Below are 17,545 nucleotides of genomic sequence, written 5' to 3'. Positions count from 1 at the left end.
AAGAGGGCGAAGCCGGAAAGGAGCCATGTTGACTGAGGGCAAAGTCAACTCCCGTTCTCGCCTTCCGGTCGGCGTGAGACTCCGGAAGTGACACCGTTTTGGCGGAAATGCGGTGTGCTTGCTGATGCGAAAAGATGGCTGCTGCCAGTTTGGCTGTTTTCTGCAGAAGAGTCTCAGCCGCTCTGAAGGCTTCTACGTCGTTAATAAGTTCTCAGACCCTTGCTAGCACAGGGTAAGTTATTTGAGGAGTAGGTCTGTCCACTTCCCCAACTTTGGATCTTGTTTGGTTGTTGACATGCTGAAAACGCTTTGGGCTGGGAAGGCGGCTTTGATGGCTGGACGCGAGCCCACCATCGTGAGGAGTCAGTGACCTTGGAGAAGTCTCTCACCTGCGACATGTCCGTGTCTTCCTCAAACATTTTGTTGCCACTTACTGTGGACCAGGCAGTTCTCAGGGTCTGTAGAAACCCAGTATTTGTTTAATTAAATGTGGAGGTACGGAAGCATCCTGCTTGACTGAGTTTTCAGAAAAATTCACTTAAAAGCTTTTGGCTGTGGAACTGTGCGCTCTGTCAGGTTTCAATAGATTAAAAGGGGGGAACGGGATGTGTACTCCCAGAGCCTGTCAAAAAGAGGTGTTCAGTAAATTTTGAGTGGATTAATGAAAGCCGAGTGAACTGAAAGTCGCCTTGCAGGTGTGAGAAAAGAATATACTACACACGGTGGTTATTTCTGGAAAGACCGCTTGTCTTCTGGACAGACAGATCATGTTTGACGTTAAGCTGTACGATTACCTCCTTGTTATTAGCTTTTGTTTTTAATGAGTTGAATTTTACAAATTATTGGGGTTTTTTCCCCAAAAGGAAGTAATGTGTGTGCTCTTGAATCCAGCGCAGTTATTGGGCATCCCTCAGCTATAATGTAATACCTTATATTAACCTCAGAGATAAGCAGTGGTTTGAGTTTGTTTGTTTTTTTTTATTTGCAGAGATTCAGGGGTTGTAACTTGAAAAGTAGCAGACTTGAACCAATTATCTCTTCCATCTCATCACCCTTTTTCCTTAAAAATAAGTTTAGATTTTTATCATTACTATTAAGTTATCCGTTCATTTACAGACACTTTGGAAAATAAGGGCTTCCCTAGTGGCTCAGACGGTAAAGCGTCTGTTTACGACAGGGGAGACCGAGTTCGATCCCTGGGCTGGGAAGATCCCTTGGAGAAGGAAATGGCAATCCACTCCAGTACTATTGCCTGGAAAATCCCATGGACAGAGGAGCCTGGTAGGCTACAGTCCCTGGGGTCGCAAAGAGTCGGACACGACTGAGCGACTTCACATTCATGTTCTGGTGGCTCAGATGGTCAAGCGTCTGCCTGCAATGCAGGAGACACGGGTTCGATTCCTGGGTCAGGAAGATCCCCTGGAGAAGGAAATGGCAATCCACTCCAGCACTCTTGCCTGGGAAATCCCATGGACGGAGGAGCCTGATAGGCTACAGTCCATAGGGTCGCAAAGAGTCGGACACGACTGAGTGACTTCACTTTCACTTTCACTTGGAAAATAAGGTAAAGTGTTTTGAAAAGAAAGTAAATATCAACTGTTGTTTTACCATCCAGAGATAAACAGGTTTTCTTCTTTTTCACTTTCAGAATATACACATACATGTAATTTTTAAATAAAGTCAGGATCATATTTACATGCATTTTTATATTCTACCCTTGTTTCATCAACTTTTTTTTTTCAATTTCCAACCAAAAGAAAAGTTGTAAAAGTAGTACAAAGAATAACCATATACTCTTCACTTATATTAATCACTCCCCAGTATTTTGTCACATTTTTTATACTTTTTATATCCGTGCTTTTATTCTTCTGAAATATTTGAGGCGTGTCAGAATTGCAAGCATCGAGACATTTCAGCATGAATTTCCTGAAAACAAGAAATGTCTTAACCACAATACTACAATGATCACACTGGGAATATTTTTTCTTTCTTACTTTTTTTATTCATAGTCCAATCAGTGATCATTTATCATGTTAATTGTCATATCTTTTTAGTCTACTTTAATCCAAAACAGTTTCTTTTTTTCTCTTTGATGTTATTAATATCTCTTTAAGAAGGTCAACCTTTTTAGAATATTCATTCATTTGGATTTGTCTGCTTGTTTGTTCATGATTAGATTCAGGTTAGATTTTTTTTTTTTTTTGGTAGGAATACAGCGTTTGTGATACATTTCATTATTGTATTTTAAATTATTTCTCCAGGTCATTAAATATTGTTTATAAGTATGACTTTTAGATTTTTCTACATAATAAATTATCATGCAGATGCACAATAATTATTTTAACCATTTCCAAGTTGCACATTTACATTATTGTCAGTTTTTTGTTATATATAATGCTTTACTAGACTTTTTAAAAGTGTAGTTGACATATATTAGTTTCAGGTGTACAACAAATGATTTAATATTTTCATACATTTCAAAATGATCACCACAATAGACATTTTGATTTATCAATTCCCATATGTGATCATTTTCTTCAGTTGAAATTTCTAAATCCAGTGAAATTACTGGCTTAAAGGAGGAATCACTGGGCCTCAGATGTGTTGCAAAATTGAACTTCAGAATACTTTTATCTACTTATATGCCCACCAGCAGCATATGAAGGAGCTAAAAATGTTACCGTAAAATATAATTAGTCAATATATTATCTCTGAAATTATGTTCTAAATTACAGGATAGCAGCATCTATACTGGGGATATTAAAAATAATTTTTAAAGCATTTTATGAGTTTATTGTTTCTTGTGCAGAAACCCTAAGTTGGTTTTTTGACATTGTAAATGAGGAAATGATTCCATTTATTGCCTATAAAATCCAGATGTCATGAAACTTTAATCACTTGTTCATATATGTTCAGTTGCAGGTTTTCTCTGAGTCTGTTGACTAAGAATACACCAAATGTCACATCTTTTCACCAGTGTAGATTACTTCAGACCACATTGTCTAGGAGAGGACTGGAAGAATTTTTTGATGACCCAAAGAATTGGGGGGAAGAAAAGGTGAAATCTGGTGAGATATTTGGGTTGACCAGTATTAAATATATTTATTAAACCTTCTATCATATTTGGATTATTTATCCAGTTTGGGAATTACTTATGTTATTTTCTTTTTTCAGTTCCTTTGGGAATGTCTGTTAGAGAAAAATAGAAGGACAGTATAATAGTAAACTATTCGTTGGCAGGTTGACAAAAGGTGTAGAAGAGAAGCAGGTTGAAATATTAACTGAAGTGAGGTTTGGGGTTTGTTCTAGATTTCACTCTTTTAGAGATAATTGAATATTAATTTATAAGAATAGTATTTTGACATTAGACTGAAATATATTTTATACTAATACTGACATGTTTTGAATGCTATTGCCAGTCACATTACTAATATCTAATTTAATCACAATTAAGTCCTAATTATATATTGTACTATAGTATCGAAAGCTATTATGTATTTTATAGATAAGGAAACAGGTTTAGAGAGATTAAGTAATTTGTCAAAGGACACGTAACTAGAAAATTATTTCACGTTATGAGTTTATCACTTTAATAGGAGCTTCGTGGACCTGTCAGCAGTTAAGGAACAAAAGTAATGAAGATTTACATAAACTTTGGTAAGTATACTGAGTGCATTAACATCTAAGAGTTTGAGGCAGTTATAGTATAATAATGAGATATAAACTTGATCTGATGTAAGAAATTAAGTGAAATGATTTATAGTACCATTGGTGATATATAAGATCATTGAAATTTTTATAAGTACTCCAGAGGTTAAGTTACATTATGAGAGACGTGTCAAAGTGAGTTGGGAGTTCAGAAGTTTTACTGTAACTGCTACCAGTCATACTACCAATTCCAGGGAACTAATGAGACAGAATGGGGATGAATTGGCCACATGTCGTCTTCTTCCTTTTAATTATTTTGCATGGCCTGAAAGCTTTAGCTTAATTGCTTTGAGAAAGTGTGTAGGAGGATGCACTTAACTAGAAATGTAGGTAGGTTTTGCTGGCAGGTTCTCCTGATGAATTAAGAGTTGAGAGGATTTAAGACAGTTGATTTGTATATATACATATATTGAGTATAAATTGAGGTATGATGACATAACATTATATTAGTTTTGGATGTGCAGTGTAATGCTTCAGTATTGGTATATATTGCAAAATGATCACAATAAGTCCAGTTAATACAGCAATTTTTTTTCTTTGTGGTGAGGATTTTCAGGATCCATTCTCTGAGGTACTTTCAGTTATGCAATATAGTATTACTAACTATAGTCACCATACTGTACCTTACACCCCCATGACTTTTTCCTTTTATAACTGGAAATTTGTACCTTTTGACCCCACCCCCACCCTCTGCATTTATTGACTATATTTAGCCCAAAGATATATTTGTTTGGACTGTACTGTGTTTTAAAAATTGGGAAGTTTAACACAAAAATAAGGACTTCTGGCTCTTCTTGTAAAATCAGACCTGTGGTGTTGCAGCACTGAACCTACATTCCTACATGTAGGTCACCAACATGGGGACACTTGGCTGGTCTAAATGGAGCGGTGCCTACCACTTCTTACCCACCTTGTTCTTTCACCAAGCCCCCTTCACTCAGCGCTGCTATTTGTCCAGGCACTGTAGAAGGCAGTTACAGTTTTATCCCTTGATTTAAAGGGTGGTTTATTTTTCATGGCAGATTAAAGACCTGTAAAATGCTTATAAGATCACTAATACTACAAGCTTGTTCTTGTGATACAATAAGAAATAATATACTTTGTCTTTTGTCTCTGATGGCTTAACACATAGCTCCTTAATTCCTTGTAATTGCCTGAGTGATGTAAGTGTCTTTTGTTCCAATTAAACAACTCTCAGAGGTGAAGTGGGCAGGGAGGGCGTTGTTGCACAGCTTCAGGAAAGACCAAGGCATGATTAGAGGGTGAAGAATTCAGCCTCACTACCATGCCCACCTCTGGGGGGAGTTGGGAGGGGGGAGGGTCTAGAGATTGAGTTCAGTCACCAGTGGCCAGTAATTTAATCAGTCATGCCCGCATGATTAAAAGACCCTAAACAACTAGGTTTGGAGACCTTCTAAGCTGGTAAATACATGGAAGTTCTGGGAGGGTGTTGTGCCCTGAGAAGGCAGGGTAGCTTTGCACCCCTTGTCTGTTTCTTGTCCTGTGCGTCTCTTCCACCTGGCTGTTTCTGAGTTGTATCCTTTATAATAAACCAGAGAGTAAAGTGCTTTCCTCAGTTCTGTGAGCTGTTCTATCAAATTATCAAACCCAAGGAGAGGGTTTTTGGAACCCCTAACTTAGAGCAGGTCTGTCAGATACATGTAAGGCCTAGAAATCATTATTGGCATCTAAAGTGGGGCAGTCTTTCTTGTGGGACTGAATTGTTACGTTTGTGGAATCTGGCACTAACTTCAGGTAGTTAGTATCAGAGGAGTTGGAAAAGTTGTGTTAGAAAAGACAATATAAGAAGGACAAACCCTCATTTGGTGTCAGATATGTTACATGTAACAGCACAGATTCATTATAAAAAAACTGTTGTCTTACAGCGTGTTTACTGCCGCTTATTGGTAAAGGGATAGTTAAGGCAGTTTCAATTCATCCTGGCTAAAACCAAATCATTTATCTTCTGCCACTTTTCCCCTCCAAATTGTCTTCTTCCACACCAAAAAGTAGCCCGGTTCCTTTGTGTCGTGTTCTCTGCCCCCCATGTTTATTTCCTTTCTTCCAGCTCTACTTCTCAGTCAAACATAATTTATTCACAAAACTCACTCCCATTCAAGCTTTGCCACTTCATGTTTTGATCTCAGTATTTGTGTTTGCTTTGGTTTTCTTTCCAGCCTAACTTATCCCATCTCTTTGATGCTTTCCCTGACCATCTTGGCCAGAAGGAATGTCTCATCTCTCCCACTTAATTCTCTGGTACTTGTTGTCTATACCACTTAATACACCACAGTACATTACAGTTGTGGAGGGGGCATATGGGCTAAAAATAGAATGGATTTATACACAAGGAGTTCATGATTTGATTTAGCTGAATTAGCTACATGCCCGCCAAATACCTTACTTGTCTTAGCTTTAGTTTCTTCATTTAGAAAGTGGAAATGATTCCAACCTCAGAATTATTGTGAGAATTCAGTGAAATAAATGTATGCTATGCTAAGTCACTTCAGTCGTGTCCGACTCTGTGCAACCCCATAGACGGTGCCCACCAGGCTCCCCCGTCCCTGGGATGCTCCAGGCAAGAACACTGGAGTGGGCTGACATTTCCTTCTCCAATGTGTGAAAGTGAAAAGTGAAAGTGAAATCGCTCAGTCGTGTCCGACTCTTAGCGACCCCATGGATTGCAGCCTAACAGGCTCCTCCCTCCATGGGATTTTCCAAGCAAGAGTACTGGAGTGGGGTGCCATTGCCTTCTCCGGAAATAAATGTATATAATATGCTTAAAATAGGAATTGAACAGGTGTTAGTTGCCTTCCATCTGCTCTTTCCGCTTGGAATGTGTGGACTATATTGTATGCTTGTTTGTAACTCTTCTGGTACTTCCTTAATACAGTATGTGGCACTTGGAAAATTTAGTGAACAAATGAGTGAGACTAGATATAGCTCTGTTTAAAGGATTATTCTAAAGGACTTTTGAGTACAGATTATTAATTTTGATGTCAAAATCCACAATTTTATTAATATAACTACAGAATAGCATTACTAGTTCTGTTTTTGATATAGGTATGTTCTCCTGAAAGAAAGAAACATGCTCCTAACTCTAGAGCAGGAAGCTAAGCGGCAGAGGCTGCCAATGCCAAGCCCGGAGCGCTTAGAAAAGGTGAGATTTGTGGGAGTCTGGAGACTGCTGAGTGTGGGGTAAAAGCTAAAACGTGTGAGCGTATGGTTCCTACAATTCTTGGCAAGTAGGTTTCTTTCAATTTCTGCTTGATTTTTAGGAGATCTACATTCTTAAGCAACTATTACTACTATCTAATTTAGAACATTTCCATCCTCCCAAAAGGAAATCTCAGACCCATCTTCAGTCATTCCCATTTCTACCTATAACCCCCAAACGTGCATGGACCTATCTTAGGTAGATCCCTAGGAGTCAATTGCTGTGTTGTGTGCTAAATCAGTGTTTAACATTTTAGGAAACAGTCCAGCTGTTTTCTGAAGTACCTGCACCATCTTAGATTTCTAATTCTGGTTTAACTACTTCTGCACCCACTAGGTCAAATTTGTTTAATGCTTTTTTAATAATTGGTATAAAAAAACCTATAACAGAAGTGTTATCATCTTAACCATTAAAAAAAAAATACTTATTTTTGCCTGCTCTGGGTCTTTGTTGCTATGCAGGGACTTTCTGTAGTTGCAGTACATGGGCTTCTCTTTGCTGCAGCTTCTCTTGTTGCGGAGCACGGGCTCTTGGGCACGTGGGATTCAGTAGCTGTGGCGCATGGGCTTAGCTGCTCTGCAGCATGTGGGATCTTCCCCGACCAGGAATCAGACCTGTGTCCATTGCATTGTTGCGGGGCAGACTCTTAACCACTAAACCACCAGGGGAGCCCCATCTTAACCATTTTAATTAAGTTTTTAATTAAGGTATAGTTAATTTATAAAATTGTTTCAGGTGTACACCATAGTGATTCAGTTTTATATATATATTTTTCTTTTTTTTCCAGATTGCTTCCCATTATAGGTTATTATAGAAATTGAACATAATTTCCTGTGCAAGACAGTAAATCCTTGTTGCTTATCTATTTTATGTATAGTAGTTTTTGTCTGTTAATTCCATATTCCTTATTTACTTTTCTCCCCACGCCCTCTCCTCTTTGGTAACCATAAGCTTGTTTTCTGTGTCTGTGAGTGTGTTTCTGTTTCATATTAGAGAGTCATTTGTATTATTTTTTAGATTCCACAGGTAAGGGATACCATAATTGTCTTTTTCTAACTTCACTAAGTATATTTCCTAGGTTCTCCTGTGTTGCTGTAAATGACAGTATTTCGTTCTTCATTGTGTCTGAGTAATAACTCCATTGTGTCGTTGTGTGTGTATACATGTATATCGCATCTTCCTAGGCCAGTTGTCTGTTGGTGGGCACTCCAGTTGCTGCCATGTCCTGGCTGTTGCAAATAGTGCTGCTGTGAACATTGGGGTGCATGTATCTTTTCAAATTACAGTTCTTTTTTCCAGAAATATGCCCAGGAGTGGGATTGCTGGGTCATACGGTAGTGCTGTTTTTAGTTTTTTTTTAGGAAAAGTATTTTCCGTAGTGGCTGCACCAGTTTACATTCCCACCAAGAGTTTTGAAGGGTTCCCTTTTCTCTACACCCTCTCCAGCATTTATTATTTGCAGACATTTTGATGGTAGCCATTCTGGCCAACTTGAAGTGATATCTCACTGTGGTTTAGATTTGCTTCTCTTTAGTCATTAGGGATGTTGATCATCTTTTCATGTTGACTGTTGGTCATCTGTTTGTCTTTGGAGAAATGTCTATTTAGGTTTTCTGCCCCATATTTTGATTGGGTTGTTTGTGTTTTCGATATTGAGTTGTGTGAGCTCTTTTGTATAGCTCTTTTGTATTTTGGATATTAACCTCTTGTCTGTCCCATCATTTACAAATATTTTCTCTGGTTCCATATGTTGTCTTTTCATTTTGTTGATGGGTAAAAGTGTTTACATTTGATTATGTTCCATTTGTTTAGTTTTGCTTTTATTTCCTTTGCCTTGGGAGACTGACCTAAGAATATACTGCTACAATTTATGTCTGAGAACATTTTGCCTGTGATCTCTTCTAGGGGTTCTATGATGGCTTGTCTTTTATTTAGGCCTTTAAACCATTTTGAATTCATTTTTTTTTATACAGTGTATTTTTTATATGGTGTATGAGTTATTTTAGTTTTTGCTACTCTTCTGAGAAATTCCTTCTCTTTCTATTCTAAATCATAATCTTGCAGGGTGGAATACCTGGGTTGCAGGATTTTCACCTTTCAGGGCTTGAGTATATTGTGGCACTCCCTTCTGGTGTTAGGGGAGCTCCATGAATTTTTGAGTAACTGACTTTTCTCTTGCTGCCTTTAAAATTCTTTTAAGTTTTGTCATTTTAATTATGGTATATCTTAGTTTGGGTGTGTTTGGGTTCATCTTGTTTAGGACCCTCTCTCTGTGCTTCCTGTACCTTGATATCTGTTTCCTTCTTTGAGTTTAGGAATTTCATTGGTAATTTCTTCAAATAATATTTTTTGATTCCCTTCTCCCTCTCTGTTTTCAGAATCCCAATCTGTTAGGATTCAGAATCCCTGTTATGCACAAGTTGGAACACTTTGTGATCATCCCATAGACCTCATATGTTGCTTTCATTTTTTCATTTGTCTGTCTGCTGTTTTGATTGGGTGTTTTCCATTATTCTGTCTTTGCAGATTACCCAGCAGGCTAGAGGGCTTGACTCCTCATGTAGGACCCTTGACTGGCATGGGAGTGCCCAAATTGTAGGTTGATCCACTCCCTCTCCACGTCGAGGGTCTGCCCATGTGGACCTGCTCTTCCTTATAGATCCCTCCCAGGGGCACAGATACTGGACCTGAGGCCTTCTCTCTGGTTACGTGGAGATCTTCCATGCAGCTTTGGTGGTACAGGAGATCTGCAGTTTCCAGTCAGTTTTCTTTGAGAATTGTTCCACATTGTGTGTGTGGGGGGAGATGAGCTCCTCTTCCTCCTCCTCCACCATCGTTTCCCCTCCTGTATTCAGCAGTTTGAGTACTTTCCCATTACTGTGAAAAGGTCACTGTTACTTAAGTTAGGTTTTCTTCATCATTAACAAGAAATCACTTGGTGTCGTTATTTCCATTCCTTTATTTCCATTGAGGTAATCAATCCTGTGTATTTCCTATATATCCATCAGAATTTTTCTCTGCAAATAGAAATGTGCCTGATTATTTTTATTTACATATTTATTTATATTGTATATACTCTTCTGAGACTTACATTTTCTACTAATATATTTTAGAAATTTTCCCACATCAGTAAATGCAGATCTGCAATTATTTCTTCCATTTAGAGGTTTTGTTTTATTTAGTTAGATTTGTTTGTTTATCCATAGAGCGCTTTCAAGGTCAGCTCTTTATTGATGTTTTTTCCATACCATAGTAAGGCAGTGAGATTGGAACCCAGCTTTTTGTAATTGCTTCAGTCTTGCTTCCTAACCTCAACTGCTTCAGGTTTCTTTCCCCACACTGCTCACCACTGTTAGGATCTGGGTATCCCTGCAGAGGGTCAAAGAAGGGGTGGGATAAAATCTCCGTTATTTACCCTAATTATGGGGAAGTTTAATCTGCCTTTATAAAAATTGAGTTGCATCATTTTTGGATTTTTTTATTTTAATAAAATATGAGACTGACAGAAAAATTATGAGAACAATACAAAAAGGCCTCCTTCAGCCAGATTCCCTGTGTGGATACTTAACCACGTTTGCTTTATCCTTCTCTGCCTCCTGTCTACAAAAATACAGTTTTCCTCAACTGTTTAAGAATAAGTTCTATATGTGATATCCCTTTACCTGTAGGTATTTAAATGTATATTGCCCTGCCCCCCAAAAAAGATCTTATTGAAATTTCATGTTATCCTAATATATCCTTTATAGCAAAGAAAATCCTGACTGATGTGTTTTCAGTTTTGTCTCTTGACTTTCCTTTAATCTGATGACTCAGTCTTTCTTTGTGTTTCGTGACATTGACATTGTTGAAGAGAATGGGCCAATTTGGGCTTGTATGATATTTCTCATGATAATAATCATGATTGGCAGGAATGTCATAGATGTGATGCTGTATTCTTCTCAGTGCATCAGGTGAGGAGGCATGCAGTGTTGATACATTCTGTTATTGAAGTTCTTAGCATTAGTAGGTTGGTTATTGTGGTGTTAGGTTTCTTCACTGTATAGTTACTAACTTTTCTTTATTTTGAGAACATGTAAATCCCCAAACTTGTAACTCATTGGTTTTAGCATCCATCCATTGAGGCATGATGGTTCATGCCTCAATCAGTTATTACTGTGATGTTTGCTAAATGGTAATTGTCTAAGTTCATTGTTCATTCTACTTATTAGTTAGCTTTCTTCTGTAAGGAAGGGCTTTTCCTTTTCTCCATTTCTTGTATCTTCCTTTCCCTTTTTTTTCTTGATTCATGGATTCCAACCTGATTCAATGAGTTAAAATCCTTTAGTATTGTCATTCCAGATTTGGCCATTGTGGGTTATTCTGGCTGGCCTCTGTGTTCTCATCAGTCTTTGATGAGGAATAGTAGGATATGCTGGATTCATCTTATACTTTTTCTGCCTCAGCCCTGGAATCAGCCATTTTACGGAGGAACCCTGCTTCCTTTGAATGTTTTTCATTGCTGCAAAACATTTGTAAAGTAATGTGATTTTATTTTTAGGTATGTTTGCCAACTCTGCTTTTAAGGAAAGTTATGCTTCAGAGACTCTTTTAAGTGGATTGGCTGTTTATAAATAGCTCATTGTTTGATGAAAAAACTCTTGCTAGAATGGTGCTGTTCTAAGACTTTTATTAAACTTCAATAGTAGATGATTCCCTCTCCTTGCTTTCAAAGATATATTTTAGAGGTGAACTTCAGCCCAGTAGATCATATGTACAGTATTTTCTTAATTAGAATTTAAAATATAAAAGTTTTCTCCAGATAAACTGAAAGTTATTATTTATGCAATTTTCTCAGCACTTCTGTGACATACTACTAATGAAAATTTATCAAGAAAAATTTTAAAAGAATTATGCTCAATTTAAGATATAAGCTGAAACTTTGGGAACTATACAAGGACACTCTTGCCTCTGGGAAAGTTATAAACTAGAAAAGAAAGCTCTTTGAGAGTGACTTTTTTGAAGGAGGTGTATCTAATTGATACTTCTGATTTTCTTTCTTATCTGTTAGCAGTAACATGAATAACTGGATGTTAGCTCTGTGTTCTTAGTAACCATTTATTTTCTGTCTGTGTGAGCTAACATTAGATTTCAGTTAGGAGCCTTAGCTCTGACCTTGGGCAGACTCTTTAATGTAGTCAGTCAGCAGCCAGGTTTACTGAGTTCCTGAGGGTCAGAGACTTTGTATTAGGCTCTGATCACTGTGATCCCTTCACTCCTCTAAGTTTGTCCTCAAAATAGGATTTGTTGTTCTTACCCGTCTTATTTCTCATGAATTTTCATATGGTTGAAAGGAAGTAGCATGTGGATTCAGCTGTTCAGTGTGGCTTTGAGTTAAGCAGGTCAAAATATCTGTGTCTGAGTCTTTGGGACACACTGACTAATTAAGGCCAGAACATAGGTTTTACTATTTGAAAAGTCACTAATTGTTATCATTTTGTAATAGCTCATTGAGTTTTGAAATGATGAGTCAAATTGGGTCTCCAAAAGGAATCTGTGCAAGTGTATCCTATTCAAAAAAAATAACATATGGAAATTTGAGCTCAATAATTTTTAATTAAACTTTAAAAAAAGTTACAGAAAGTGATACTACAGACACCTATGTATATGCATACCTAAGCCAAAAATATTTTTAGAAAATATTTGACAGAATGGTTCTTTGACAAAAAGATTCATCATAGATTTTCTGTAGCATAGTCCTTATGTGTTCTCTTTCTTTGGAATGCTGTCATGGATGATTGTTGAAACTGTATTTCTGTATTCTTTTCTCAGGTAGTAGACTCCATGGATGCATTAGATAAAGTTGTCCAGGAAAGGGAAGATGCCCTCAGACTTCTTCAGACTGGTCAAGAAAAGCCTAGACCCGGTGCTTGGAGAAGAGACATCTTTGGAAGAATCATCTGGTACATAGTAGCTCTTCTGAGATGAGAGTGAAGTCCCATGCCTCATCCTCTGTCCAGTATCTTCTAAGAATATCTAGATACATTATAGAGATGTAGCTAATATAAACAGAGGTCCCCAGATCCCTTTGGAACTTCAGGATATGAATGAAGGTAGCTTTGTCTGGTATCCCTTGGCATCCCATTCCCATGGTTCAGTTATTTATAGGTTCTTCATAGGAGTGGTTCTTAATCTTAAGTGAATCATATGACCTTTTGAGAATCTGATGAAAATTATAAATCCTTTCCCCAGAAAACTTTATATATGCACGTGTAATTTCAGAGGGTTATAAATCCCATGAAGCTCATTGTAGGACACACCTATCCTCTTCACCCATTGAGAACCTGAAACTATTTGAAGAAGTTCTTGAGGAATAAGACCATGTGGACCAGTCTCAAGTTTGCCCCATTGCCCTTAGGATAGGCCCTAGTCCAAATGTTGAAACAATTTATTTTCATTACATCTTTCCACTTCTGTGACATCTTGTCTCCTGGGTCCATTTCCAAAGTCCTGTCAGACTTTGGGAAAGAATGTGGTAATAAACATTCACACTGAGCTATGAGAAATTGAGAAGACCCAGTGTATTCTGTCTTCCAGGGGCTTATTTGCATTTGGGTTGAACTGCCGAAAGGAAGCATCATTAGAAATTTAAACATCAGTCAAAATGAGGAAGGAATTTTGGGTGGTTGGAGACCTTCTCTGTACTCGGAAATTACACTGCATAATAGTGCTTATGCATTTGGTAGATTAGTTTGTTTTCAATTAATTTTATTTTTGGCTGAGCTGGGTCTTCTGTTGCTTCACATGGACTTTCTCTAGTTGCAACGAGTGGGGGCTACTCTTCGTTGCAGCGTCTAGGCTTCTCGTGGCGGCTTCTCTCGTTGCAGGGCACAGGCTCTAGGCACCGGGGCTCCCGTAGTTGCAGCGCGGGGGCTCAGCAGTTGAAGCTCGCAGGCTCTTGAGTGGGGCTCAGTAGTTGTGGTGCACAGGCTTAGCTCTGCAGCATGAGGAATCCTCCTGGACCAGGGGTCAAGCCCGTGTGCCCTGCACTGGAAAGTCCTGGTAGATTCTTTTAATTCCATGTAATTCTTTTAATGGAGTTTGTGGTAATGGGGTAGCTTGGAGCCAAATTTAGGTGAGTGGCTGTGTAGTCTGTAACTGTGTGATTCAGTGCAGAAAAGAGGAATTGCCAAAACATTTGCCTAAGAACTTTGATTTCTTTTCTACAAACATTTATTGAGATTAATCCAAGCTGAGGTTAGATAGAAAGGGTGAGGATAGGGGAGAGAAAGTGTCAGTTTTAGAATGTGTAAGAGTGCTAATCTTGTTAAAGTTTAAAAATTCTTGCTTTTTAACTTTTCTGGAGTTAGAGTAGTAAACAAAGCAGTTATATCATCTTATTAACCAATGTAGCTTATTAAAATCAAACATTACAATTCCAAAAGTTTGGTTAAATGCCCTGAAATTAATCCTTCTGTTACTTTTTTAATTGAAATATTTTCCAGTGTTATAGTATGAATTCACAATTTCCTTTTTTCCCACTTAGCATTATTTTTTAGGTTTTGTTATGTTGAGGCATACATAGGTAGATACTTAAATCACTTGGTGAAATTTATTATATTTTAAAAACATAAAATGTATACATGTGAGTATCAGTGTTTGAAATTGTATGTGTATATACACATATATGTGTACATATATCAAGTTAGTACATACATATATGTATGTAGGAAAATTACAAAATACATCTGGTAATGATACACTCCAGTTTATGACTGGAAGCTATTGTAAAAGTAGAGAACAAGTTGTGTTTTTAAACTTTTATATATGTATTTTTAAAAGTGATCTGAAGCAAACATTGCAAAATATTAATGTTTGCAGTTTTATAGTGGCTTCATGAGTGTCTGATACCTCTTAGTTTAGACTATTTCATAATGTGAACTGTATAAAAATTTTAAAAGCTTTAAAAAGCCAATTACAATTTATTGAAAACATATCTAGTCCAAAGAAGGCTAAATCTGTAAAAAGTGAAAATCTGTTGCATGTTTTCTGTAGAGTGATACCTTTTTGTTGTCGTGGCAGGCACAAGTTCAAGCAGTGGCCTATACCTTGGTACCTAAATAAAAGATATAATAGAAAACGATTCTTTGCAATGCCCTACGTGGAACGTTTTGTCAGGTGAGCACGAGTACCCTTAGCACTAAAACACGTCTTCACATCAGACAGTGTGTGTTAAGCTTTTATATGACTAATACATGTTTATTGTGGAAAAACTAGAAAAATAGGTTAAAAAAAAAAAGTCTTACATAATTTCACCATCCAGAAATAGCTGCTAGCATTTTAATGTATATCCTTTCAGAAGTTTTACTATCTTTCTCTTCATCAATATATATAAGTAGTTGTTTAAATCTTTTTGTAATGTTAAAGTTCCATACACTTCAGCTGCATAGAATGTGAGCTCATGTTATTGCAGGAATGATGAAATGAGAGGGTGCTTGGGTGAGGAAAGGAGCCGATTGTAGTATATCTGAATTCATGTTATCCTGCAAAATGGTGATTTCTAGATACTTTGCATAGCAGGTTTGTTATTGAAGAGGGAGAAATAGGACTTCTGTTGCAGTAGAGGAGTGAAGTGGTTACCTGGGTGATGAGTGAAATGGTTACAAGCTGAGAACTATAACAACAAGATTTTTAGAAACAGCTGTTTGAAACACTGGATCCACATCCAAAAACAGACAGAAGCCTGAGAAGAGCTTTAATCCCCAGAATTGCAATTGAACAGGAAAATAATTGCCAGTGTCTGCTTTCTGGGGTCAGGGTGCCACTTAACATCCAGGGCTGTGGCTGCAGAAACAAGGTGGGGAAAATTGCCCGGTTACTGGCTAAAGGTGCTACAGATCAGAATTCAAGGCAGAAAAGCAGCTGGGAATTTAAGGGGAAAATCCTAGCAGCACAAGAACCACAGCTTTTAACAACTGCCTTAGATAATGCAGCCACCTTTTAGCATTAATTCTTTTAAAGACTAATTTTTTCCTCTCAAAGCTTGTTTCCATAATTAAAAAACAAAAGGACCTTTAAAAGCATAACCTTGCATGTGAGATGAGCACAATTATACGGTAGTTTGAACATTCTCTGGTATTGCCCTTCTTCAAGATCAGAATGAAAACTGACCTTTTCCAATCCTGTGGCCACTGCTGAGTTTTCCAAATTTGCTGACATATTGAGTGCAGCACTTTAACAGCATCAACCTTTAGGATTTTAAATCACTTATCTGGAATTCTGTTACCTCCATTAGTTCCTAGAAATCACTATATTCAGTGATTTAACTTCCTGCAAGAGTGTCTCCAGAATTTGTCCTTTCTACTCTCAGTTTCTGCCCTAGTGCAATCTGTCTTCATCAAATTGAATTATTGAACATTCTCAAGAATAGTAAACCTTGCGTAGGAGTCTCAAGAGGGCAGGGATAGGTATAGTTGTGGCTGATTTCCATTGTTGTATGGCAGTTGAAATTCAATACCTTAACTGCATTGTTATATTTCAGTTTAAATACAGTAGAGGCCTGGCATCCACGAATTTATTATTTGCAATTTTGATGATTTCAAAATGACTCTAGAGGTCAACATTTTAGCTGAGGCATGAAGGCCTAATGTCCCAGGATGCTGATAGGTAGAGGCCAACTCAGTGGCAAGTCCAACAAGCACTAAGCATCATCTCTTAGCATGGTTTTATTCTCTCAGCGTAGGGGAAATGATGCTGGACTGGGTGCTATTTGAAATTAGGAAATTTCTAAATGTCTCAGGAGGTAGGACATAAATCTAATGTATTCAATAAAATTACATTATTTCTAAAATAAAGGAGAAAGCCCAGTTTGTTGCAGACTCATGAGATCTGTTCTTACTTTCCCAAAGAGAATTGGTGCAGGGTTATAGATGCAATCAATTTCTGTGGCTGCACCAAATGGCATTTGGGATCTTAGTTCCCCAGATCGAACCTGCAGTGGAAGCACAGTCTTAACGACTAGACCTCATGCTTATCTTTGACTTGTGTAGGTTTACAGTGGTTATTCAAGTTTAATAATAAACATGGCACACCTAATACAGAGACTGGCATGACTGAGGTCTTTAAGTAATTGATTTGGACATGTTGACAGTACTAACAGGGAAATCATTTTGTATAAGTTGCTGTTATGCTTTTATTTTCCTAGATTGAGAATTGAGAAGCAAGCCCGCATCAAAGCAAGGAAGATAAGTTTAGCACGAAAGAAAGAAAAGTTTCTTCAGAAAAAGTTTCCACATCTTTCTGAAGCCCAGAAGTCAAGTGCTGCCTAAGACATCTTAACCATAATTTACTATTTTGTTTTTCTTGGATTACATACAAAAGTAAATACTAAGTGGTTTATAAATAACTTGTGTTTTTAGTCAAAGGACTGTCGATTGTTTTAAGAGTTATTATGGCATGCTAATTTTAGAAGTGGTCAAAATCAGATATAAAGTTCAGATTAAATTTCCATTTTATAAATTTTGTGTCTAAGCAGACTTTTAATTAACTGCCTGCATCTTAGAGTGGGAAAGTGATACCAACTGCTGTAACAAATAGGCAAAAAGGTAATTTTGGAATTCAGGTAACCTTAACTACTATTGTTAC

General features: G+C 37.4%; 1 protein-coding gene across 1 annotated transcript; it reads left to right on the top strand.

Moving 5' to 3' along the window:
• Window positions 1–114: 114 nt before the first annotated feature.
• MRPL47 (mitochondrial ribosomal protein L47) lies at window positions 115–17,419 on the top strand. Its single transcript, XM_086395249.1, has 7 exons — window positions 115–232; window positions 2,917–3,068; window positions 3,597–3,657; window positions 6,772–6,868; window positions 12,734–12,864; window positions 14,984–15,079; window positions 17,106–17,419. The coding sequence occupies exons 1-7, from the start codon at window positions 135–137 to the stop codon at window positions 17,227–17,229; spliced, it is 759 nt and encodes a 252-aa protein (XP_086251375.1). The 5' UTR covers window positions 115–134; the 3' UTR covers window positions 17,230–17,419.
• Window positions 17,420–17,545: the final 126 nt, after the last annotated feature.

Source organism: Bos grunniens, chromosome 1 (genome assembly GCF_055505025.1).
Source record: "Bos grunniens cultivar Pamir isolate PY7600 chromosome 1, Bosgru_T2T1.0, whole genome shotgun sequence".
Classification (NCBI taxonomy): domain Eukaryota; kingdom Metazoa; phylum Chordata; class Mammalia; order Artiodactyla; family Bovidae; genus Bos; species Bos grunniens.
Note: the sequence above shows the minus strand (reverse complement) of the source record. Positions and strands in the feature narration are given on the sequence as shown.